Source organism: Coffea arabica, chromosome 8c (genome assembly GCF_036785885.1).
Source record: "Coffea arabica cultivar ET-39 chromosome 8c, Coffea Arabica ET-39 HiFi, whole genome shotgun sequence".
Classification (NCBI taxonomy): Eukaryota; Viridiplantae; Streptophyta; class Magnoliopsida; order Gentianales; family Rubiaceae; genus Coffea; species Coffea arabica.
The window spans coordinates 1,589,887-1,614,311 of record NC_092325.1 but is presented as its reverse complement, the minus strand read 5'-3'; the positions used below and the strand labels follow the sequence as shown (position 1 = coordinate 1,614,311).

The 24,425-nt window shown below is 37.1% G+C and overlaps 1 protein-coding gene across 4 annotated transcripts in view; it reads left to right on the top strand.

The window, feature by feature from the left end:
• LOC113703042 (uncharacterized) overlaps positions 1-24,425 on the top strand; it is a 55,200-nt gene that overhangs the window by 29,651 nt on the left and 1,124 nt on the right. For 3 of the 4 annotated variants that reach the window (XR_011820525.1, XM_027224255.2, XM_072063465.1), the window contains 21 exons: positions 415-606; positions 2,475-2,517; positions 9,302-9,420; positions 9,512-9,976; positions 10,795-11,568; positions 11,680-11,753; positions 11,870-12,218; positions 12,296-12,394; positions 12,465-12,620; positions 14,759-14,940; positions 15,079-15,594; positions 16,912-17,089; positions 17,194-17,330; positions 18,559-18,685; positions 20,021-20,242; positions 20,324-20,683; positions 21,147-21,305; positions 21,428-21,709; positions 21,791-22,006; positions 22,087-22,139; positions 23,237-23,345. Coding sequence is in view for 3 of the 4 variants with exons in the window: in XM_027224255.2 (XP_027080056.2) it covers positions 415-606; positions 2,475-2,517; positions 9,302-9,420; positions 9,512-9,976; positions 10,795-11,568; positions 11,680-11,753; positions 11,870-12,218; positions 12,296-12,394; positions 12,465-12,620; positions 14,759-14,940; positions 15,079-15,594; positions 16,912-17,089; positions 17,194-17,330; positions 18,559-18,685; positions 20,021-20,242; positions 20,324-20,683; positions 21,147-21,305; positions 21,428-21,709; positions 21,791-22,006; positions 22,087-22,139; positions 23,237-23,345 (4,812 nt within the window). In the remaining variant the exon portion in view is untranslated. Of the gene's footprint in view, positions 1-414; positions 607-2,474; positions 2,518-9,301; positions 9,421-9,511; positions 9,977-10,794; positions 11,569-11,679; positions 11,754-11,869; positions 12,219-12,295; positions 12,395-12,464; positions 12,621-14,758; positions 14,941-15,078; positions 15,595-16,911; positions 17,090-17,193; positions 17,331-18,558; positions 18,686-20,020; positions 20,243-20,323; positions 20,684-21,146; positions 21,306-21,427; positions 21,710-21,790; positions 22,007-22,086; positions 22,140-23,236; positions 23,346-24,425 lie in introns of those variants that run through there. The other variant, XM_072063464.1, reaches the window with a different exon arrangement.

The window sequence follows — 24,425 nt, the reverse complement described above, 5'->3', positions numbered from 1 at the left end:
CAAAAGCCGCCTTTGAGTGGAACATAAAAATGATGATCACTTGCAGAAAATATAACAGCCTATAGAAAGTTTTTACAGCATATCATCCTCTTAAATGGGCTTTTATGTATTACTGCTCCATTTCATGCATCCTCCTTTGGTGGATTGTACTGTGTGCCATGTTACCCATAACTAAATTGAATTGGTGGATTGTAGTGTGTTAAAACAGACACATCCTTCAGTAGTACTCAGCTGAAATCTGTTTTAATGGAGTTGTTTAGAGATCTTTAAGGTGATTATGACTGGACATCTTAGCTCAAAGGGTGCAGAATTTGAACGTCTGAACAAGCTTATTTTCTATGAATTCTTAGATTTTGTTTAATTCAATGTGTCATTTTTGGTTTTGATGTTTGCTTCATGCGTGTTTAAATGCAGCTCCCAAAATTTGAAAGTTTGTCCTCCAACCAATATGCTGTTGCAGTCCATCTTATTCCAAACCAGAGCCAAGCTGGTGAATTACAACCGAATCGACAAAGTGCACGAACTTGTGGAACTGGCTCAGATAGCTCTTCTGATGTTGAAATTGTGAAGTGGAATGAAGTATTTTTCTTCAAAATTGTTTCAACGGTCGGTATATAGAAATCATATTACAGGCTCATAAATTTTTAAATATGAATCTTTTAGCTTATGAATCGTGTTCCTATCTTCATAATTATTATTATTATTTTTTTAAACTCATAATGTTTTTATTATATTGATAAAGAAGGATGCACAAAACACTATATTATACAGTTCTATTTAAGAAACAGCACTTCTGCTGCAAAACTGTTAATTCATTCACAAGGAATAAGTTCCAGTCAATTCTGAATTCCCAGTTTGCTTTAATGCCGGGTCTCTGTTGCTTAAGATATGCTGATTATAGTTTTGCTAGGCAAAAAGCTGTATAGGGGTGTTCTGTTTTGCTTTTGGATTCTGCTATCATCTTTTTTTCAGCTGAAGAAGTTGATTCTGAGAAGCTGCCTTTAAGGTGTTTATCAAAACATTTGCTGCCTTGTCGTTTAAAAACAAAAAATCATTTCAATTTCATAAACAGCTTTTTCAGCAATCACTGTTCCATAGTTGGCTTTTAGACAACTGAAAAATACAAGAACAGGTTCCTTAATAATCTTTACATTTCTCTGTCTAGCCACAACTTCAGCCTTAGTCACTCCTCCATTTCAAATAGCTTCTTAATATTTGTCCCTCCAGAGAAAATGGCAACAGCAGCGGATGAATTATTCCTAACCAGGTCCACAAAGGAGTTCTTGTGCAAAATTATGCCTTAATTACCCAGAGTCATTCTGTCATCCATACACACCTTTACATTGCTTTCTGATAAACTTGAAATTCTTATATTCCTATTCATAGCAGCAATTTTTGTTTCTGTAATTTTCTCTGAAATTACTTTAGGCAAAATTAAATAATAATAATAAAAAAATTCTTTAGGCACGGAATTTTGTGTAATAGATTCATGGAGTCCATACTTCTAATGGAACAGGCTTGTAGTCATGTACAAAAGCTTTTTTCTTTGTGATGCTTTGAGATTTGAGAATGTGGTAGCTGAAATAAGCCTTACCTTAAGATGATGACAAACAAGAGAATATATGAGTTTCACTTGCATGGGACAAACATGAAGAACCTTCCATTATAAAGCTGTAACACTTGCATGGGACAGAGTCCCATTTTGCTCTCATGGGCATTCACGTTCCATCTCAAAAGAGTGTGCACTTTTGCTTCACGTATTTCTTAGGTAAGCAAAAATGCTCAGGGAAGAGTAAATACAAAAGGAGGTTGTGGCCATAATAGTTCTTTGTATTAGCTTTTTGGATAAGGGTGTTTTTGCAGGAGGTTTCACGTAGGTTTTGGGGTATTATGTTGTTTTTTTATAATAAGTACGTTATGTATTAGGTTTTTGGATAAGTGTCTCGAATTGGGGTTGGTAGTTAATAGAACTCAACAGTTTTTTGTAATAGCTTCAAGTTGATAGCGAGTCTATCAATGATTATATCATGCGAAATACTATTCATTTTTGTGAAATTCGATTCTGAATCTCTCTCTCTCGTGTTAATTTTGGAACTTCTCATGTTTCTGATGATTGATGAAATAGAGGAACCTCATCAAATTAAATTTGTCCTAATTTTCAATATTCATGTACTTGTTTGACTTGCGATAGTATTAGACTTTCAGACGTGCTTGCAATCTGACATATACTGCTTTTTCAGATATATTGTCATGGCTTTCTCTCTTTTTGTATTAGGCTTTCAGACGTGCTTGCAGTTTGGCATATACAAACTGTTTTTTCAGATATATCGTCATGATTTTCTCTCTTTTGTATCTTCAACATATTTATCCTGTGGCCTTCCAGATGCTTTTCTTTTCAGATGCAAGTTTTGCAAAATCTTCTTGTTAATCTTTTGTGGCTGCCTGACAATCCTTGCTGTTGATCTATTAACCAGGATTGCTACATGGTTGAAATGATAGTGACTGAGACGGGGAAAGGTATCTTTTCTTTTTTCTTTTTGGGTGATGTTTAATGTATATTTTCCTTTAGTCTTTTTGTTGCTTTCCTTGTGAATCTTTGCTGGTTTGGCAACTTATGGATCCAAACTGTATGCATGTCTGGTGTGTACAATGTGCCTCCCCCTATACATTACTACAATTACGTAGATAAATATACAAATATAAGAGGTGGCAGATTGCCTAAGCTTTGGTAGTCCTATTTCGTGGCCAATAACCAGATATATATGCAGACATGTACACCTAGATGTACAAAAATTTATGAGGTGGCAATTGCCTAGCCTCGCGTTAGTCTTATTATGTGGAAAATGAACTGAACTTACATAGATTCATTTTTGTTGGTGGATTCATTTTTTTAATATTTTATCCATTGTACAAAGTTATCCTAAGAGTGTCATCAAAATAATTAGGGTAAAATACACTAAGCCTCCCTATGTATTGGGTTGTGGTCATAAAGCCTCCTCATTGTTTAAGAACTCCCAAAGAACCCCCTTGTAGTTTGGACTAATTTGTAAAAAGAGACAGAAATCATCCAATTTGATGGAAGTGAATTATACAAGTTTGACAAGCGAGTGTGATAACAATATATCAAAGATAATTTGGCAATTTTACATTTCATTTTCTTTTCTTTTATCCCTCAGTCTTCTTTTTTGTCTTTTTTCTTCTCCTCCTCTTTTTTTTTTTTCAATCTTTCTCCCCTTCCATCTGGAGCAGCAAAGCAGAAGCAAAGTCACCACTGGCCTTTGTTAATCTTACTTTTCTTTTTTTTTTTTGTTCTTTATTTTTTTCCTTTCTCTTCCACCTACTGGTGCAGCAAACCAGAAGTAGAGATGGAGGTGTGCCACCGTTAGTTGCCGCCACCGCCTCTACCGCTGCCGCTGGTTGCTACAATTTATTGTTGAAACTTCACCAAATTTTTATCCCAAACTCTATTTATTACATATATCTCATTCTGGTATCCGATTTGGCTGAAAGTGGCCAAAAAGTAGTAGAACAAGATTCTGGTATCTATTTGTTTCATGAAATCACCACCAGATCTTATGATATTGGTACTAGGATGATCCTTAGGAGCCATGTAAGGATTATTTGTCACCAATTTCACATGAAAAGGCATGAAATTATATGAATTTAGAGGAAATCTGAGACCCGGTGGTGCTGAAGATGACGACGAAGGTGGTGACCACAGCAGCCACAGTGACGGTGATGATGGTGACGAACAGAAGTGGCAAGGTGATGTAGGCTAGCTGAAGAAAGGAAGAAAAGGAAAAGAAAATGGAAGGGAAAGGAAAACAGAAAAAAAAAAGGAAAAAAAACAAAGACAAAGGCAATGGATTCTGAACATCATCGTCATTGGAGATGTCAAGAGAATATAAGTATTCTTGTAGATAATAAATTAGTAAGGGTATTCTTGTAAATAGTTTGTTAGGTTTGTACTCCTATAAATACTAGTTGGTCACTCATAATACAGTGACTAGATGTTTTCCTTCCAAAATACCAGTTGACATGGTATCAGAGCAAAAGTCCTAGGGTTAGGGTTAAACATCTAGCAAAAGTCTTGACGCGATACTGTTCATCGCGCACTGTTCACGCGGTACTGTTCACGCGATACTGTTCACCCCGGTACTATTCACGCGCACTGTTCACGGCGCACTGTTTATAGCGAATTTTGATTGCTGTTTTGTTTGAAGTGCTATTCGCTATGGTTGAAAGTTTTGCTAATGGGGTTACCACTGATCAAGTTAAATCAAGTTCTTCAGCACATAGGTCCCAGAAAACTGTTATTATATCCGAGGAAGATTATGTTAAATTCTTACAGTACCAAACTACAAGTCACGCATCTCTTCCCTCTGCTTCTTTAGCACAAAAAGGTAATGACTCATGGATTATTGACTCCGGGGCTACTGATCATATGTCAGGTACCTCTAAAATTTTTTCTAATTTTCAAGAGTCTACTCCCTTTCCTCATGTTACTTTAGCTGATGGATCTACCACTAAAGTTAAAGGACTAGGCACTGTAGAAATTAATCCATCACTTCCGCTGTCTTCTGTTCTTTACGTACCCAATTTACCATTTAATCTAATGTCTGTTAGTAAGCTCACTAAATTTCTACAGTGTACAGTTACTTTTTCTCCTGATTCCGTTGTCATTCAGGATTTGAAGACAAAGAGGACGATTGGTGGAGGGCATGAGCATAATGGTCTTTACTTTCTCAACTTTAATGGTCCGATAGCATGTCCTGCTACTGTTTCTCCTCTTGAAATTCACTGTCGTTTAGGTCATCCGTCTTTACAAAATTTGAAAAAGTTGGTTCCTACTTTGAATCAATTATCTTCGTTAGAATGTGAGTCTTGTCAGTTAGGAAAGCATCATCGTGTTTCTTTTGCTCCTAAAGTCAATAAACGGGTTTCTGAACCCTTTTTGTTAGTTCATTCTGATGTTTGGGGTCCTAGTCGAGTCACTTCAAAGTTAGGTTTTAAATATTTTGTAGTCTTTGTTGATGATTTTTCCAGAGTTACATGGCTTTATTTAATGAAAGATCGTTCAGAATTATATTCCATTTTTTGTGCATTTGTTACAGAAATAAAGAATCAATTTGGTGTGCCTGTGCGTATACTTCGCAGTGATAATGCGAAAGAATATTTTTCCACTCCTTTTAATACCTTTATGACTAAGTCTGGTATTATTCATCAGTCCTCTTGTCCTCACACTCCACAACAGAATGGAGTTGCTGAAAGGAAAATTGGACATTTAATCGAAATTGCTCGAACACTGTTGTTGCACATGAATGTGCCCAAACAATTTTGGAGTGATGCAGTTCTAACTGCATGTTATTTAATTAATCGCATGCCATCTAATATTCTTGAAGGTCAATTACCTCACTCCATTCTTTTTCCTCATGAACCTGTGTTTAAATTGCCTCCTCGTATTTTTGGATGTGTCTGCTTTGTTCATCAGCTTGCTCCCGGGGTGGATAAATTAGATTCTCGTGCTATTAAGTGTATTTTCTTAGGATATGCACGAGCGCAAAAAGGGTATAGATGTTACAGTCCAGTTTTAAATCGATTTTTTACTTGTGCTGATGTTACTTTCTTTGAATCCACTCCGTATTTTATCAAACAAAGTATGTCTTGTGAGTTAGACCAGTGTCCCTCTTTTTCCTCTCCTGTTTTACCAGTCCCTTCCCCTTTATTACCTGAGTTATCTAGTCCACCAGATTCCATAGCTCGATTATCTCGTCCTCATCTTCAAGTTTACTCTCGTCGTTCCATGGTTGAAAAAGTTCCTGATATGCCACGCACTTCACCAATTAATTCTCAATCTTCCAATCCAGGTATGACGCCCTCCTCTGAGTTAGATCTTCCCATTGCTTTACGCAAAGGTAAGAGACATTGTACTTCCCATCCTATTTCTAATTTTGTTTCTTATTCTCGTCTCTCTATGTCATATTCTTCTTTTGTTGCTTCCCTTGATTCTATCTCCATTCCTAAGTCTATTACCTATGCTCTTAATCATCCTGGTTGGAGATTAGCTATGCAAGAAGAGATGTCTGCTTTGGAACAAAATGGTACTTGGGATCTTGTCCCTCGTCCTTCAGGTAAGCCTGTTGTTGGTTGTAAATGGGTGTACACTATAAAAGTGCAGCCTAATGGTTCTATTGATAGATTGAAGGCTCGGCTGGTAGCTAGAGGATTTACTCAGGTGTATGGAGTAGATTACTTAGAAACTTTTTCTCCTGTTGCAAAGATTACCTCTGTTCGTCTTCTTATCTCTTTGGCAGCCACTTATAATTGGCCATTGCATCAGTTGGATGTGAAAAATGCATTTCTGCATGGAGATTTGAAAGAAGAGGTATATATGGAACAACCTCCTGGATTTGTTGTTCAGGGGGAGAATCCGCGGTTGGTTTGTCGTTTGAAAAAATCCTTATATGGATTGAAACAGTCTCCGAGGGCTTGGTTTGGCCGGTTTAGTAGTGTTGTCATGGAGTTCGGTCTGACAAGATGTGGAGTAGATCACTCTGTATTTTATCGGCATTCTAATGCTGGTAAAATTTTATTAGTTGTTTATGTGGATGACATTGTGATTACAGGTGATGATGTTGTGGGGATTCAGAAACTTAAATCCAATCTGCAGGCAAACTTTCAGACAAAGGATTTAGGTCATCTACAGTATTTTCTGGGTATTGAGGTAGCTCGGTCTAAATATGGGATTTATTTATGTCAAAGAAAATATGTACTCGATATGTTGAGTGAAGTTGGGATGTTAGGTTGCCGACCTGTGGATACTCCTATGGATCCAAATGTGAAATTAGCAGGAGATCAAGGTGCATTACTTGATGATCCTAAGCAATATCGAAGACTTGTGGGTAAATTAAATTATCTCACTGTAACGAGACCTGACATTTCGTTTGCAGTGAGTGTTGTGAGTCAATTTCTTGATACCCCTCGTACTAGTCATTGGGATGCTGTTATACGGATTCTCAGATATCTTAAGAGTGCTCCTGGAAAAGGGTTGCTGTATCAAAATCATGGACACACTGATATTGAAGGATATAGTGATGCAGATTGGGCTGGTTCTGCCTCAGATCGAAGATCGACTACAGGATATTGTGTGTTTGTTGGTGGTAATTTAGTGTCGTGGAAGAGTAAGAAGCAAACAGTTGTATCCAGATCAAGTGCAGAATCTGAATACCGCGCTATGGCTCACACTGTGTGTGAGTTGGTTTGGTTGAAGAGCATATTACTGGAACTTGGGTTTGAGCATAAACAGCCTATGAATTTAGTGTGTGATAATCAGGCGGCTGTTCATATTGCGTCTAATCCAGTGTTTCATGAAAGGACAAAACATATTGAAGTTGATTGTCATTTCATTCGAGAGAAATTGCTTGACGGGGTCATCAAGACATCTCATGTACCGTCTGTAGATCAATTGGCTGATGTGTTTACCAAGAGTTTAGGGGGTTCTAGGGTGAAATACATTTGTAACAAGTTGGGTGCTTATGATATATATGCTCCAACTTGAGGGGGAGTGTCAAGAGAATATAAGTATTCTTGTAGATAATAAATTAGTAAGGGTATTCTTGTAAATAGTTTGTTAGGTTTGTACTCCTATAAATACTAGTTGGTCACTCATAATACAGTGACTAGATGTTTTCCTTCCAAAATACCAGTTGACAGGAGAAGACAACAAATTTTTAGAATTTTTTAAATGAACCTCTGAATTTTACTTTCTTCTTAAACGAACTAAGAAAGTTTTTAAAATCTTAATTAAACCCTGAATTGACTTTTAGTATAGTTTGAAAATAGGGTTAATATAGGAATTTTAAAAGTTTTTCAAATCTTAATTAAACCCTGAATTGCCCCCCGTGGGTAGCTCGGCTGGTACTGGTCATCTGTAGTTACAGCAAGGTCCCAGGTTCGACCCTCACGTGCTACTGTTGTTGGGTATCTTTGGGGCAAAGCTTTGCCCAACCTGGGGGGATTAGCCTCTAGACCTGAAAAAAAAAAAAATTAAACCCTGAATTGACTTTTAGTATAGTTTGAAAATACGGTTAATATAGGAATTTTATATTTTTCCGTCAAATTGGACTATTTCCATTCATTGCCTGAATTAGTCCAAACCACAATGGAGTTCTTTGCAAGTTTCTAAAGAATGAGGAGGCTTTATGACTATAACCAAAACTACAAGGGGGCTTAGTGTATTTTACCCAAATAAATATGAATGCTCTCAGGCCTCTAGGAGGAAGGTCTATGAGAAATTGGTTCTGACAGGGAGAGAGTAATTATAGATGATATACAATTGAAGGTCGAAGGGATTTTACCTTTTTCTCCATAAATTCTGCATTTCCAAAATGTTTTGTTGATAATGGTTTCCTGGCTAACATTAAGGATGGTACCAAGGTGACTGGTTGAATTATTATTTGTCACCTTGTCATTTTGACTAGAAGCGTTCTGCTCAAAACAAAATATACCTCGTCATCTAATTGGCAAATGGTGAAACTTATTCTGGTGTGCTTTGTCAGTATGGAAAACTTACTGGATGGATGACAAGTAGCTAGTGCTCACTTGATTTCACAAACCATAGCCTAAGTGAAATTTCATCAAATGGTAGCTTAAAATATGCATTCATTTAGTAATGCAAGAAATAATGTCATTTTGTCTAAACCTAGAAAGAGAATTTCTTTCCAAATTTGAGATGATACTTTTATTTTCATTGCTATGGGACTGGCTATTCCTAATGGAAATCTTTGTTTAATCCCCTTTTTTCTTGTAAATGCTTGCTTTTGTTAGTGACTTGTTACTTTATATGTGTCTTGATGGTCTTTCATGTTTTTGTTTGGATTTTTTTTATCTCCCCTTTTCTCATATAAATACCCTCATCAATGGCTTGATACTTCTTCTTGTAAAGTTTGATGATAACTTGTTCTCTAACAGTCAGGATTATCAGCTAGTTCTAATTTATTATGGTCCAACATATGTTTCTGCTTCATTCTCTAACATATGCATTATATTAAGACTGTCATTACACCAACACTGGCATTGGTATAGCGCCCAAGGCTATTCTATTATAGGTGATGTCTCGTGGGACCCTCCCGACAGCGTAGAATGATCCAAAAAGAAAGGATCGGTTTTTTCTTTCAACATCTAAATTTGACTTCCTCTTGCCTCACTGCAAAGTTCATTCCAAGAGCTCCCAATAGGCCAAGTAGCCGCTTTAACACCTTACACTTGCTTTCTAGTTAACACATGTGCTTTTACTTTGCAGGTGATGAAGTTGGTTATTTTTCATCTCCATTGGAGCAAATAGCCACATCTCAAGCCAACTACCACTTCAATAGCTTGGCTGAGCTGACTTGGCTACAGTTGTCCTCAGCAGCACCTAAGGTGTGATTAATTCTAGTTGAGCAGAAGTTTGATGACTTGGTCAATGTTTTTATATTCATATATTTGATTTCTGGCTTACATGTCTTCCCAGGTTGGTGAGACATTGAAGAAAACATTTGGAAGGATAAGATGCTCTGTGCTCTTATCACCTAAATCAGAAGTTAAATATGGAGAAAAATCATTAACTGGAGATAGAAGATCCGGGTTTATTGAGATTAGTCCAACTAGAGGAGGACCGTGGACTATAGTTAGGTTAAACTATGCAGCACCTGCTGCTTGTTGGCAGTTTGGCAATAGCCTCGTTGCCAGTGAAGTTAGTGTTAATGATAGCAACAGATATGTTATCATCAGATCCATGGTTTCAGTTCGTAATGATACTGATATTGTACTAGATTTGTGCCTGAAGCTTTCGGCTTCAAGTCAGAAGAATATGCCTGGAGAGGATGAAAAAATGGTGGTTACTAGAGAAAGAAACCAATTTGTGACAGATGAGTTTTTTGAAAATGAACAATATAACCCAGCTGTTGGTTGGGTTGAAAATCTGGATTCCCTTGAGGTAAATATCTTATTTGAGTTCTAATTTTTCTCTTTAACAATTGTTTTTCAAGTACTATTTGATTTGATTTACAAAGTGCATTGTTAAAATTTCATTAAGCAATTAGCTCGCTGTCTCTTTGGCCTCCAAGGGTATGAACTTAAACTAGAGTCTAAAAGTAATTTGCCTCAGCAAAAAATCTCTGGCTCCTGCAGGGTGGGATGGAAATATACCTTTTTCTTGTAGTCTTTATCTCAAATCCATTTTTATTTATTTTCTTTTTTTTGGGGGGGGGGGGGGGGGAGGGGGGTGGGTAATATTGATTTCAGATCAAGAACCAAAAGATCATAATGATTATGCTTAAACAAACTGTTTCACATCAGATTCATTTCTCCTAGAGTCGGCAATATAGGAAACCTCACCTTCCAAATGAAACCCAAAGAGTTTATAGAGCATAAAGGTTAATTATAGTAAGAATATGCTGCTGAAGCAGCAGGAATAATTTCCACTATCCATTTGAGACATTTAAAATGATGTTTTCACTGGTCAAATCATACAGCCATCAGATTTTCAGTATACTATAGTGTTTATTTGGGTGAACTTGCAATTTGCTTTATAAATTCTCTGCTTTTGTAGTTTGGATTTTTTTTTCTCAATGAGATAGTCAGAGCATAAGCTTGATAATCAAGTCCTGAATTTCATTGTGCTGCTGATAATTCGTAAACATATTAGAGTCGTAACTTTCTATCTTTTTCTTTTGTATTGTCAAACTAGAATGATTTTTTGTTGGACTCTAAATTGAAGTCCTGGGGTGAATATTAACATCCAAAGTTATACAGGGAGCACTGGGAGACGAGTTGCCATCAGGCTGGGAATGGATTGATGAATGGCATGTTGATAAAAGTTCTGTCCAAACAGCTGATGGATGGGTTTATGCTCCAAATTTTCAGCATCTGAAGTGGCCCGAGTCATACAATCCACTTAAGTCTGTCAATTATGCTAGGCAAAGGAGATGGATTAGGCATAGAAAGTGCATATCAGGGGATTTTATGTCACAAATATCTGTTGGTATCATTAGACCTGGTGAAGTTGTTTCAGTTCCCCTTTCTGGCCTGACACAGTCTGCATCCTATATACTGCAATTGAGGCCTTTGGATATCGAAAACTCAAGAGATTATGCTTGGAGTTCTGTAATGGATAGGCCTAGTCAATTAAAGGATGTTGGTACGCCAAAAGAAAATTCTGAAATTTGTGTCTCAACTCTCAAAGAGACAGAGAAACTCTTGCATTGCCCTGAGATTAGTGGAACCTCGTTTAATGGTTCACACAGTATCTGGTTTTGTTTGAAGATACTAGGAACAGAGATTGCAAAGGACAAGAACTCTTATCCTATAAAAGACTGGAGCATTGTGGTCAAGTCACCTGTATCTATCACCAACTATCTGCCTCTTTCAGCTGAATTTTCTGTTCTGGAGATGCAAAGCAGTGGTCATTGTCTTAACTGTTATAGAGGAGTATTTAAACCTGGAGAGACTGTAAAGATATATAATGTTGACATAAGAAATCCTTTGTACTTATCATTGCTTCCACAAAAAGGATGGCTACCCATGCAAGTTGGTTGCTTCTGCCCCCTTATTTTTATTACTAATTTTCTGCCCAGTGCATAATTAATGTCTCACTGACAAGGTATATGTTTTCTCTGACTAATCACTGTGTCTTTGCAGGAGGCTGTCCTAATATCTCATCCTAGCAGGGAACCTTCAAAAACTATTAGCTTAAGAAGTTCACTTTCTGGAAGGTTTGAGTTTGTGCTCAGCCATCGTTGTGCAATGATTAACCCTTCCTTTTCTTTATCTGCAAGAAATTTCAATTGCTTATTCTTGATTCTTGATCTCTCATGTGATTTTGGTGCAGGACTGTTCAACTCATTCTTGAACAAAATGACACCGAAGAAGGGCTTGTGCAGTCTAAGGTCATTAAAGTTTATTCGCCTTGTTGGCTTGCCATTGCCAGATGCCCTTCACTAACATTTAGGCTGGTAAACTTTGGGGGCAAAAGTCCATCAAGAAAGATACCTTTTCCTTTTAAGTCAAAAAAGAGCAGTGAAGTGATCCTTGAGGAAATCACTGACGAGGAACTATGTGAAGGTCATACAATTGCTTCTGCATTGAATTTCAAATTGTTGGGACTCTCGGCATCAGCAAGTCAATCTGGAGAAGAGCATTTCGGGCCGGTCAAGGACCTTTCTCCCCTCAATGACATGGTAGATTATATTGATTGTGGTTACTTTTTTGCCTTTAAGCTGACGACCGTTTCACCTTTTTCCTTCTTCATTTGTAGGATGGATCTGTGGACCTGTGTGCTTACAATAGCGACGGCAATTGTATGCGGCTGTTTATATCTTCAAAACCTTGCACCTTCCTGTCTATCCCAACAAAGGTTACTCAAAACTTCCACACATCTGATCTAAGCATTGTTGTTTTCTGGAATTTACCATTTCTTTTGGCAGGTCATCTTCATTCGTCCCTATATAACATTCACAAACAGACTTGGTCAAAACATATTCATCAAGTTAAGCAGTGAAGATGAACCAAAGATTTTGCATGCAACGGATGAAAGAGTATCATTTGTATATCGTGAAGCTGGTCGACCAATGGAACTTCAGGTAGGTGAATATCTTTTAGATTGGATCTGACATGTTCAATGATATCTTGATTCATGATTTTCCTCCATCACTTGCAAGAAATTCTGGTTGCTTGTTTGCTTGTTGAGATCTAATCAAGAAATTAGTACAGCATTTGCTTTCATCAATATATACTAAGAAGTAAAGAATAAAAATTGTGTATTCTCCATCGATATGCATGCACTTCCACTCCCGGAGAGAGAGAGAGAGAGAGAGAGAGAGAGAGAGAGAGAGAGAGAGATTTTATATTGATTTCAACTGCTTTTATTATCAAATGAAAGGTTCTTACTGTAAGATTTTCGGGGAACATTTATTAGTTCGCTTAGATCTGATATTTTATTACATGCTGAAGATCTACAAACTCTTAAAGTAATTTATCTTCTCAAAAGCTGTATCAGCTTGCTCGTACTTGCATTTACTTGGTGTTATATGCCGATCCTTAATAATCTGCACTCTGTAGAATACTATGGTAATCAGTTTGCTCATACTGGGATTTATTTGGCTTGTTATATGCCTATCTTTGATAATCTGCACTTATGCAAAGCATATGGTAATATAGCTAAGTGTTTGCAAGCTTATGTATTTACTTGCATATTGTTTATTTAAACAAGGGAAATTTGCCAAATTGGTCCCTAACATTTGCCAAAAAAACTTTTTTAATCCCTAACATTTAAAATTAGCCAGACTTGTCCCTAACATTTAAATTATGATCCATTTTGGTCCTAATGCTCGTATTTGCTCATTTCTCCGACTGAAAATAGCACGCCTCTCTCACGTGGGCATATTTTCAAGGGCAAGATCGAAAAACTCACTTCATTTCCGGTTGAGTAAAGCCATTTTTCCTTCATATTTCCCCATTGAAAATGTGAAGAAGAAGCTGACATATTAAACACATAGGTAAAAAATAAAAAATAAAAAATAAAATTTATTACATAACTCTTAGTTCGGGGCAGGAGAGGGGAAAGAGGGCGGCGCTGTTGCTGCAGCTGGTAATATGAGTCAGGCTCAATTAAAGCCCTAGGAGGCAGAGGCAAGTCTAGCCAAGGCTCCAAAGCTTGTATTTTTGATGACAGTGGCAGTATTGGTGGTTAGATAGAGCCTTATGAGGTGATAAGGGGGGCAGCCAGGTTGATTGAGAAGATGGGGCCAAATGAAGTTGGACAATTGGTTAAAGAAGCAAGGGCTGGGTCAATTGCATGCTAGTGGGGGCGGAATGAGAATTGCGACTGGAGAGGGAGAGGGGAGGGAGGAAGATGAGGATGGAGGTGTGGGAAGTGATGCGGCAGGGCTAGAGGTGGTGGGAGGTGAGGGGGGTAGCAGCTGCCGATGCTGGTGGTTATTTTATGCTGGCAATGGAGAAAGCTTTGAACTTTGACTCTACTACTGACCTGGCAAGTGTGACATATTTGGCCAACAAGTACTTGGATCAAAATGTCAGTTTCTTCTTCACATTTTCTTGCAATTTTTCCTCCATTACACAGCCATCCAGTTGCAGCTGGGTTTTTCCTCTTCAATTTCGTTCTTTTAGTGAGGCAATTAGGACACAAATGGGGAAATATGAAGATAAGATGGCTTTACTCAACTAGAAATGAAGTGTGTTTTCCGGTTTTGCCGTTGAAAATATACCCACGTGAGAGAGGCGTGCTATTTTCAGTCGGAGAAATGAGCAAATACGAGCATTGGGACCAAAATGGGTCATAATTTAAATGTTAGGGACAATTCTGGCTGATTTTAAATGTTAGGGACTAAAAAAGTTTTTTGACAAATGTTAGGGACCAATTTGACAAATTTCCCTTTAAACAAATAGGAAAATCAAGCAGTATATGAGTGTGCAAGGCTTGATTATGCATGTGGTACTTACTGCATATTCATGTACTCAATTATGTCTAGAATTTCACGAGGAAGTGAGATGAGGCACGAAAAACATTAACAAATTAGATTGTGGATAATTTTCTATATATGGATAAAGTACTAATTAAGGCACACTGCCTTTGATTTTTCCTTAGTTGCAATGGTAGTCATTTTCTTGTCGATATTAAATCTCTCTTCATTTCATCTCTTTTGCCATATCTTTTGCTTCACAGCTGACATATTATATATATCGCATGTCTGTTGGATAGGTAAGATTAGATGATACAAACTGGTCGTTTCCTTTTCAAGTAGCAGAGGAGGACACCATCTCTCTGGTGATGAGGAAAGGTGACGGTACATGTAGATTTCTGAGAACTGAAATCCGTGGTTATGAGGAGGGATCTCGTTTTATTGTTGTATTTCGCTGTGGGTCACTGAATGGTCCTATAAGGTACCTATTTAGTTGTGAAAATTTTGTAATTTTAACGAAATCTGCTAGTTGATTACCTCAAGCAGCTTCATTCTGTTTTATTTTAAATTCATACTTTTTATTTGTCTCAGATTAGTTCTGATGCTTTTTCATTTTCAGGGTCGAGAATAGAACAAGGAGGAAGATGATGAGAATCCATCAATCTGGATTTGGTGATGATGCATGGATTCAGTTATGCCCTCTTTCAACCTCTAATTTCTCTTGGGAGAATCCATATGGTGAAAAGTTTATTGATGCGGAGATTCAGGAGGGAAATAGTACTACAGTTCGCAAATTTAACTTAGAAAAGTCAGGTTTAAACACTGAAGGTGACGGATTAGGCCTGCTTTTCCATGTTTTAGATCTGGGAGATCTTAAAGTTGCTAGGTTTTTAGATGAGATGACTTTATCACTCTCAAGGGAGGGGAGCAGGTCTGCAATTCATGTGGAGAGTCTTGGAAATTCTCACATAGAGAGCAATATGCAGGACCATGCATCTCCTTTAGAACTTATAGTTGAGATGCAAGCTGTTGGAGTTTCTGTTGTTGATCATACACCAAAAGAACTCTCCTACTTGTACTTGGAGCGAGTTTTCATATCTTATTCAACTGGTTATGATGGTGGGACCACAAGCAGGTTCAGATATTTTCATACTTTTGTTTGTTTATATAAACTTTACTTGTTTTTTGTCAAATTGTTGCTTTGAAGGAAATTTAAGATTTCTAACTAAATCCATGCTCAGGTTGATATGCTGCTTTGCTGAACAGCCGCATATATACTATGCCACTATGATTATTCGTTAAATTGTTAATAGTGGACTGTGTATCATGTGTAATGGCTGCTTAGTTGCTACTTCCCTACTCATGTATGTGTTGGTTTATCAGCGAGAGTTCTTTCTTTCTAGTACTAGGCAATTATACTTCATTAATTTTGGGAAAATCATCCAAAACGTCCCTCACATTTTGCCAAATAAATTTTTTTCGCCCTTCACTTTTAAAATGGTAACTTTATGTCCCTTGTAAAATCGAGTCAGTAAAATATAGTCCCAACCTAGGTCTTCGGCCACCTTTTACCCTAAATCCATCACGTGGCCTATACACGGTCATTTTTGTAGAGGCAAAAAGGTTAGATCCCATTTGTAGTTAAATAAATGACCGGATTTATATTTATTTTTGTCCCTAAAAGAGTAGTATACTGAATAATAATCATTTTTCCCTGAAAAGTGAGATTTGACTAAATCCATATTCATTTTCGCAACTAAAAAGTGAGATCTGACCTTTTTGTACATGGAAAATGATTGCATGTGGGTCACATGATGATTTTAGGCTAAAATGTAATCGGAAACTTAGGTTAGAACCAAATTTTGTAAGGGACACAAAGTTAATATTTTAAAAGTGAAGGACGTAAAAATTCATTTGATTAAATGTGAGGGACGTTTTAAACGATTTTCCATTAATTTTCATTCCCCATTTTAAGCTATAAGACTTTCAAGTATCTAATTGAAATGGTTAAGATTGGCAATCTGCCTAAATCCTAATGTTTAAACCTAAGTAGTAAATTGTAATTCAATAAAATCTGACGGGAAAAACTGAGAGTGACCTTTAATTTAGATAGTTTGCTTATATCTTTTTGGAATTTAGAGCAATATATTTACATATTTCTGTGTGATAGAATTTTTAGACACTTTTCTGTACATGACTGCAATTATATCACTAATTGCAAATTTGAAACTCAAAAGAAAAAATTCTATTTAGTAAGGGAATGGCCTTGATTTGTGCATATATAAATTGAAAATCCCTTTTCCTCTACCCGCCTTTTTTTTTTAACTAACCATCCCATTCAGATATCAATGTGTCTTGTGATCAGGTGTATAACTTTCTTTGATATTAATATCCTTTGATGAGTAAAATTCTGTTAACAAATTAAGCTGAACTTCTTCCTCATCTGTGCCAGGTTCAAACTCATATTGGGTTATTTGCAGCTCGACAATCAGCTCCCGCTGACATTGATGCCTGTACTGCTTGCACCTGAGCAAACCAGTGATGCAAGCCATCCAGTGTTCAAAATGACTGTGACTGTCAGCAATAAAAGTCAGAACGGAATTCAGATCTATCCATATGTCTATATACGGGTAATATATCCTTATCAACCAGGAAACTCTTCAACCACATAAATTTGCTTCTGTAAGAGGCTACACAATCCAGGAGCTAACTAAACCTTTTGGTTATGTGATAGGTAACTGACAAGTGTTGGAGGCTTAACATTCATGAACCTATTATTTGGGCATATATAGGTTTCTACAGTAGTCTGCAACTGGATCGTGTTAATCAGAGTTCCAGTGTTACCCAAGTAGATCCTGAAATACGTATAGAGTAAGTATCTTACTTTCTATGATCCTTCTTGTTCCTTCATGAGACCTCACAGCTCTTTTGCTCTCATGGAATTTAACGTCATATGTAACAATTATTCTCCAATTTAAGAGATAAAGAAACCAAGGATAAGCTTTTCGTATCGAATAGTTGGTGTATGTGTGATTTGTATATATGATGGCTAGTGTCCCTTTGCCATGCACAGTGTATCTCCTGGTTTCCTGTGAAGAGGTGCTTTTATGTCTTATATTTGTTGCTTTTAGTGGAATAATAACAAGTACCTCTTTGGTTCATCATATTTGGTAAACATTCTTTAATTAAAAAAAAGCTCAATTTAATTAGTTAGGAAGTTATTAAGGGTCAAAAGTATTATACCTTCCCTGATGAATGTAAAGAAAGCACTAGCGCAAGAGCAGCGAAAAAATAGAGACCTCTTCTCTGCAGCTTTGGGATAAGTTTAATCGTGCTCTTCATATAGCTAGGAATAAGTTTAATCGTGTTCTTCATATAGCTTTTGGTGAGACCGGAAACTTTTATGCTAGCAGTTATTGACAAACATCTGTCCTTAATCTTAAGGACTTGTGATTCCTCAATTGAAAGATCTTACATTTTTTATAAGTAAAAGGCAGATGAATGAAGGATTAACCATTTTTCTTTTCCTCCTTCAACTTCAAATAGTACTTTTGCAGGGTTAATCTGCCCAAAGTCCACTAAGTGGTATAGCGGCATTAAAGAAAAGACACTAAAAGATTCTTTGGGCTTTCTGCCTTTCTCTTCTTTTCTTTCCTAGGCAGAAGGGGAAAAATGTGGCTTAAGTAACTTTGCTCTTTCTTGTAAACTCTGCTTTTTGGAGGTTTCCAAATTAGGTAATGGTTGGTCATAGATGAACTTTATGGCTTCCAAAGAACTTTTGGATGCGGTGGTAAGCCACTGTTGTATTAGATTAGGCATAAGTCTTAGGTTCAATCCTCCCTGCCCACTGTTTGTTGCACCAAGTGAGAAGAAGTTGAGCCAAACTTGATTGGTGTTTGACAACTTAAATGAATGTTCACTCTCATTTCTTACAGATTAAGCATTTTGATGTTGTTAGGACATGACAACATTCTTTTTTTGCATTCTCTTGATCAGTTCATACCTTGTTTCTCAATTGCAGCACCATGTTTTTGTGTCAAGAAAGTTTTTAGTAAATGATATTGATGCAATGTGCCAACGTCCTTTGACATTTTTGCAGCCTTATTGACATTTCAGAAGTAAGACTGAAGGTGTCTTTGGAAACTAGTCCTGCCGAAAGACCACCAGGAGTTCTTGGTGTGTGGAGTCCCATACTTACAGCTGTTGGAAATGCATTCAAAATTCAGGTCAGATGTTTCATTTTCAACTGGTATGTGATTTTTTTTTCTTTTTTTGGTGAGCATGATATGTGAATTTATTTTCCTAGAAATATATGAGCTACTCCTTCCATTCGGAAGTCTTCTGTGTGTGTACCTTTCACCTATCGATTCCCTTCTTCTTCTCCTTTCTTTTCATGTGACTTTTGGTGGACTTACGAATTGGTATACATAAAGTGAGAGAGTGTATGACACTCAATGCAGTTGATTTCCTATACCTCATTCACTGGACAATATACACTGATGCAGCTATCGAACAGTTCTGTTCATATGTGTATATGTTTGTATAGATTACTTGTATGTTCCTTGAGATGTTAATGAGTTGAACAGCATTCATAATGTCAACCTCAAGCTGGTATTTATCAATTGCTTCCAGAACCATTAGGTGATGAGTTAGTAAATTTGATATTTTTTGGATCTTTTTTTTTTTGTTTTTTGGGTGGGAAAGAAATGCTGCAACATAAAACTCTTCATACTCTTCATCTGTTTCACCACCGAATCATATCTGATGCATATGTGTATTGTATATCATCTCATGCATGTTCATCTGTAGTTATATGGGGTATTCTAAAATATTCCGTTTTCATAGTCAATAATCTTCTGTCTCTTTCTGGCCAACCAACTTTACAATCTTGGTTGCTTACCAATTTCCTAAGTTATTCTGTTTGTCACAGTGATGAGGTCCCTGGTTCATTCTTGTGCATTTTATGGTGGGCAATTATGTTCACCGTCATTTTTTTTATTCTTGTATCATCTTGTTATCATTTCCATCTTTTTTATCTTTTGTCTCAATTTTTTTTTTCCTCGTGTGTTCATTACTTGTCTCTTTTCCCTCTTCCTCCCTGAAATGCTAATCCTATGCAGCCACTGCCCAAGGAAGGGACAGAGAATAAATAAGAAGTAAAAACAATTAAGGAATGATCTGACAAAAATTTGCCACACAGAATGTGTATAACTTAAATTAGAATGCATCAGAAGATCAAACATTCTATAGCGACCATAATGAGACTAAATATTACTCAGTGACCAAAATGACAAACTTGTTAATGTTAGTGGCTGCACTTTGCCCTGTTTTTCTATTTGTATAGACAAACATAATAACGTTTGACATAGATGTATATAATGTGCAAAATTCCCCTTACAAACTCATGAAGCGATTATATGAAACCTTAAAACTGCTTTCCTTTACCAATGACTTGTTGAACTCCCCTTGGATTGGCAGATTGATGAAATTTGCTATTAGAACTGAATAAAGGGATATGGCTGACAATTTTAAACATTTTTTACTTCATACTTCTATTTCAGATCCATCTGAGAAAATTGATACGCAGAGGCAGATTCATGAGAAAAAGTTCTGTCGTATCTGCCATTACAAATCGTTTGTGGAGAGATTTGATTCATAATCCATTGCATTTGATTTTTTCGGTGGATGTCCTCGGCATGACAAGTTCAACTTTAGCTTCTCTTAGCAAAGGTTTTGCGGAGCTCTCTACAGATGGACAGTTTCTGCAACTACGTTCAAAGCAGGTAGTCAATTTAATTGTTTTTTGTTATTAGTGGCTTGACTGCGTGCAATTCTGAACTAAGAAACAATTTAAATTTAATCAGGTTTGGTCAAGAAGGATAGGTGGTGTTGGTGATGGAATCATTCAGGGAACAGAAGCTCTTGCACAAGGAGTTGCTTTTGGAGTTTCAGGGGTTTTAAGAAAGCCTGTGGAAAGTGCTAGAGAAAATGGTCTTCTTGGCCTTGCTCATGGGCTGGGTCAAGCTTTCTTAGGATTCATTGTACAGCCAGTCAGTGGAGCATTAGACTTTGTCTCGTTGACTGTTGATGGAATAGGTGCAAGCTGTTCCAGGTGCTTGGATATTCTCCAAAACAAGACCTCTTTCCAGAGAATAAGGAACCCCCGGGCTATTCATTCTGACAATGTACTTAGAGAGTACTGCAGGAGAGAAGCTGTTGGTCAGGTAGCTATAACTGTTGTGATTTTAGATGTCAATTTGTTTATCTGGTTATTGTTTCAAGTTCATCTCCCTTACATCTCATTGAGTAGTTTTTTGGATCTAAATATGTTCACAAAAATCACAACATGTAGAGGCGTTGGCCTTCTGTCAGTACCAAAGGCCTTGCAGAAGGGAAATAATAACTTTGGGACTGTTGGCCAACTTCTGAAGCATGGAGATATGTTTACCTCATCATTTTCCTGATGAAGAATCGAAATTAACTGCACTGTGTTTTGTGGTAGCAGTGCATTCAAGTATATAAACAATTACTTAAGCCTCTTCCAAGCTAATGATTATCTCCATAACTGATGCCACATATTCTTCTGGAGCTAAAAAAATAAGTTTGGACGTGTGGTGATTCTCACATGTATCAGTTTGTAGATCAAAAATGGAATTTTATTATTGATTCATTGAATCTTCATTGTAGATGGTACTTTTCCTTGCGGAGGCAAGTCGACATTTTGGATGTACTGAAATATTTAAAGAGCCATCAAAATTTGCTTGGTCGGATCAGTATGAGGCTCATTTTGTGGTGCCCTACCAACGGATTGTTCTAGTAACTAACAAACGTGTTATGCTGCTACAGGTTGATAAATGCCTCATTCATTCATTTTTCTCTCATACTTCCTTTTTTCCCCCCTTTGTCAATTACTACATTTCTTGTTGCCATCTTGTATTTGATACTCTCTGCTTTTTCTACATCTGAAGTGTGCCTCACCTGATAAGATGGACAAAAAACCTTGCAAGATCATGTGGGATGTGCCATGGGAAGACATATTGGCATTGGAGTTGGCAAAAGCTGGTTTCCCCATACCATCTCATTTAATTATCCATCTCAAGAATTTTAAGAGGTCAGAGAACTTTGTCAGAGTTATAAAGTGCAATACCGAAGAATCAAACGAAAGAGAGCCTCAGGCTGTAAGTATATGTTCCATGGTGCGCAAGTTTTGGAAGCGAACTGACTCAGAGCCGAGCAACCAAATGTCAAAGGTCATAAATCTTGCAGTCAATCAATTTTAACTAGGAAACAGTAATACCATATTTCATACGATATGCCTGTGCCATTTGCAGGTCCCGTCTATCCAGAGACATGTATGTTCTATCCGTAATGAAGCTGGTGGAAGTGATCCTCATATGCACTTGAAATCAGTGATCAAATCAACAGAGCTCTCTTTAGCTGGTTCTGCTTCGGATGATGGTAAACTTGTCACACACTGTATGAACTTTTTGAAGGTGTGGAGCAGTGAACAAGAATCAAAAGGTCGATGTACCTTGTGCCAAAAGAAGGTAAACTTGTCAATCTTAAGATAATGATGTCTACAGGTTGTGACTATCAAACTTATCTAAATGAAATGCCTTTCTCTCAGGAATCTGAAGAAGGTGGAATTTGTAGTATTTGGCGACCAGTCTGTCCCAATGGGTAATCATTGAACTTTTTCTCAGATTTTTTCTATTAAAAGGCTAGGACTTCTGGTAGCACATGAAACTAATTTGACTTGTTATGACGTCTTAGATGAGAGAATACATAAATGTTACATTGGAACTTGTGGATGTAAATTATAAACCAGCTGAAACTGGTGCGTGACTAATTATAAGATTTATACTAATCAATGCATCCATAGGATCTGGTGCGTGACTCGAGGGAAATGTAAGAATAATGAATTTGAGATGGAGCATCTTTCTGCTTATCCTCATAACGTCCTCTTTAAGTGAAGCCAAGCTAGGAGAATGTTAACATACTCTATAATGCAATGTTTTCAGAATCATTCCTGATATTTTATCTCTTCCTTTGGGAACTGAAGGGTCAGGCTGAGAGGTTAGATTAGTTGAGTTAGAAGTGTGGATGTAGGAGTGCTATCATCCTCTTCCCCAAGGCTCCACTTCTTTGTGCTTGACTGTTGGACTTCACCATTGAGTAGACAGTATACCTGTCATGATCAGCCTTCTAAAAGCTCTGTGGAATGCAACTTTTTGCTTCCCATCATTTTGCAACGTCACTTCACATAATTAGGATTCTTGTTGAGAATGCAGTAAAGTGAGGCAAAATGCAGGGAAGGCAGGTAGAAAGAATAGGTGGATTTGTGCTGTGGATATTCTTTGACTGTCTAATGCAGTATGCGCATCTTGTGAAGTTCTAGGTTGTAAAAGCATATTGAGTTTCATTTGGAAATTTAGCGGCTACAGATTATTTGTTTCTCCGTATTCATATCCAACAACTATGGCTGTTCTCGTTTGTAGTTCGTTATTGATTATATTTTATAATATTGTCCTAATCTCAAAGAGCAAAATAAGAAATTATATTTTCAAGCCAAACAGTAGTATAATCCTATGAATTCTGGAAACTAACTAGGACTGCTGCATGTTGTGTGCATAAATTGACCATGTTTGGAATAGTCTTTTACTTTATCTGGATCACATTCTTGGGGAGGTTAAAAATTTTGCAAGTTGCCTTTACTGGTAATGTTACTTTTGTCTTAATGCTTCTGTTAATCTCAAATGAAATTCCACTTGCCTCAGGTATATCTCAGTTGGGGATATAGCTCGTGCTGGCAGCCATCCTCCTAATGTTTCAGCTGTATATCACTATTCTGACAAACACTTCACTCTTCCAGTAGGATTTGACCTGGTAAGAACCTTCAGAAGACTTGAACAAACTTGGCCCAAATCTGTGGGCTAGTAGAAAACTAACTGAATTCTGAGAAATGGCATGCCCTATTCTTTTGAATGTACTTTTTGAAGTAAATAGGTCAATGTTGCAAGCAGCAATGAATTGCTAGTTGCATATTTTTATTTCTGTTAGCTGTTAATGAGCTCAATTTTCTTTTACTTCTCTTTTCATTAAATCTCAATCTTATATTTTTCCAACAATCCAGATTTATTTATCACATTGCAAGGGTATTAAAAGAAAAAAAAAGTGAAGGGTCATATGGTTTGTGGATTGGATACAGAAGGATGAGTCATCTTAGAGTTGTTGTCCTGGGATGACTCATCCAAAGATTCCTCATCTTGGGTAAAACAGTTGCCTTGCTCTGTGTTTAGATTCGGGTTTCCACAGTATGTCTGATGTCCGTTTACTTGTTTGCTTATTAAAAGGCATACTCTGAAATGTAATCTTCCTCAGTTGAAGTGCTAGTGTTTTCCCCTTCAAATTAGAACCTCCTCCCCCTAACACCAAACACAAAAGAGAGTCAAAAGGCTGTTGTCATCAGTGCGAATTCCAATTCTGGCTCGTTCAGTGGAGACAGAGCTGACCAGATCACTCAACTTCTCATACCTAGCTCAATCAAACACTGATGAGTCATCGCAGAATTGTTGTCCTGGCATGACTCATCCAAGGATTAGTCATCTTGTGTAAAACAGTTGCCTTAACCTCTATTTGGTTTCCTGTTTCCACGGTTTTTCTGATGTTCATTTGCTTATTAAAATGTATACTCTGAAATAGCCTTCTCTGGATAAAGTAAATGCTAGTACTTTCTCCTTCAGATTAGAACCTCCTCCCCTAACACAAACACAAAAGAGGCAATAAAAAAATTCATAGTATTCATCAGTGTGAATTCCAATTCTGGCTTGTTCAGTGGAGACATAGCTGACCAGACCAGATCACGCTGCTTCTCATACTGAGCTCAATGAAACGCTGATGTAGCCCTAGTTGAACGTGGAAGTTTTCTAGTATATTCTTATCCGTTTCAGACATTCAGCAACACGA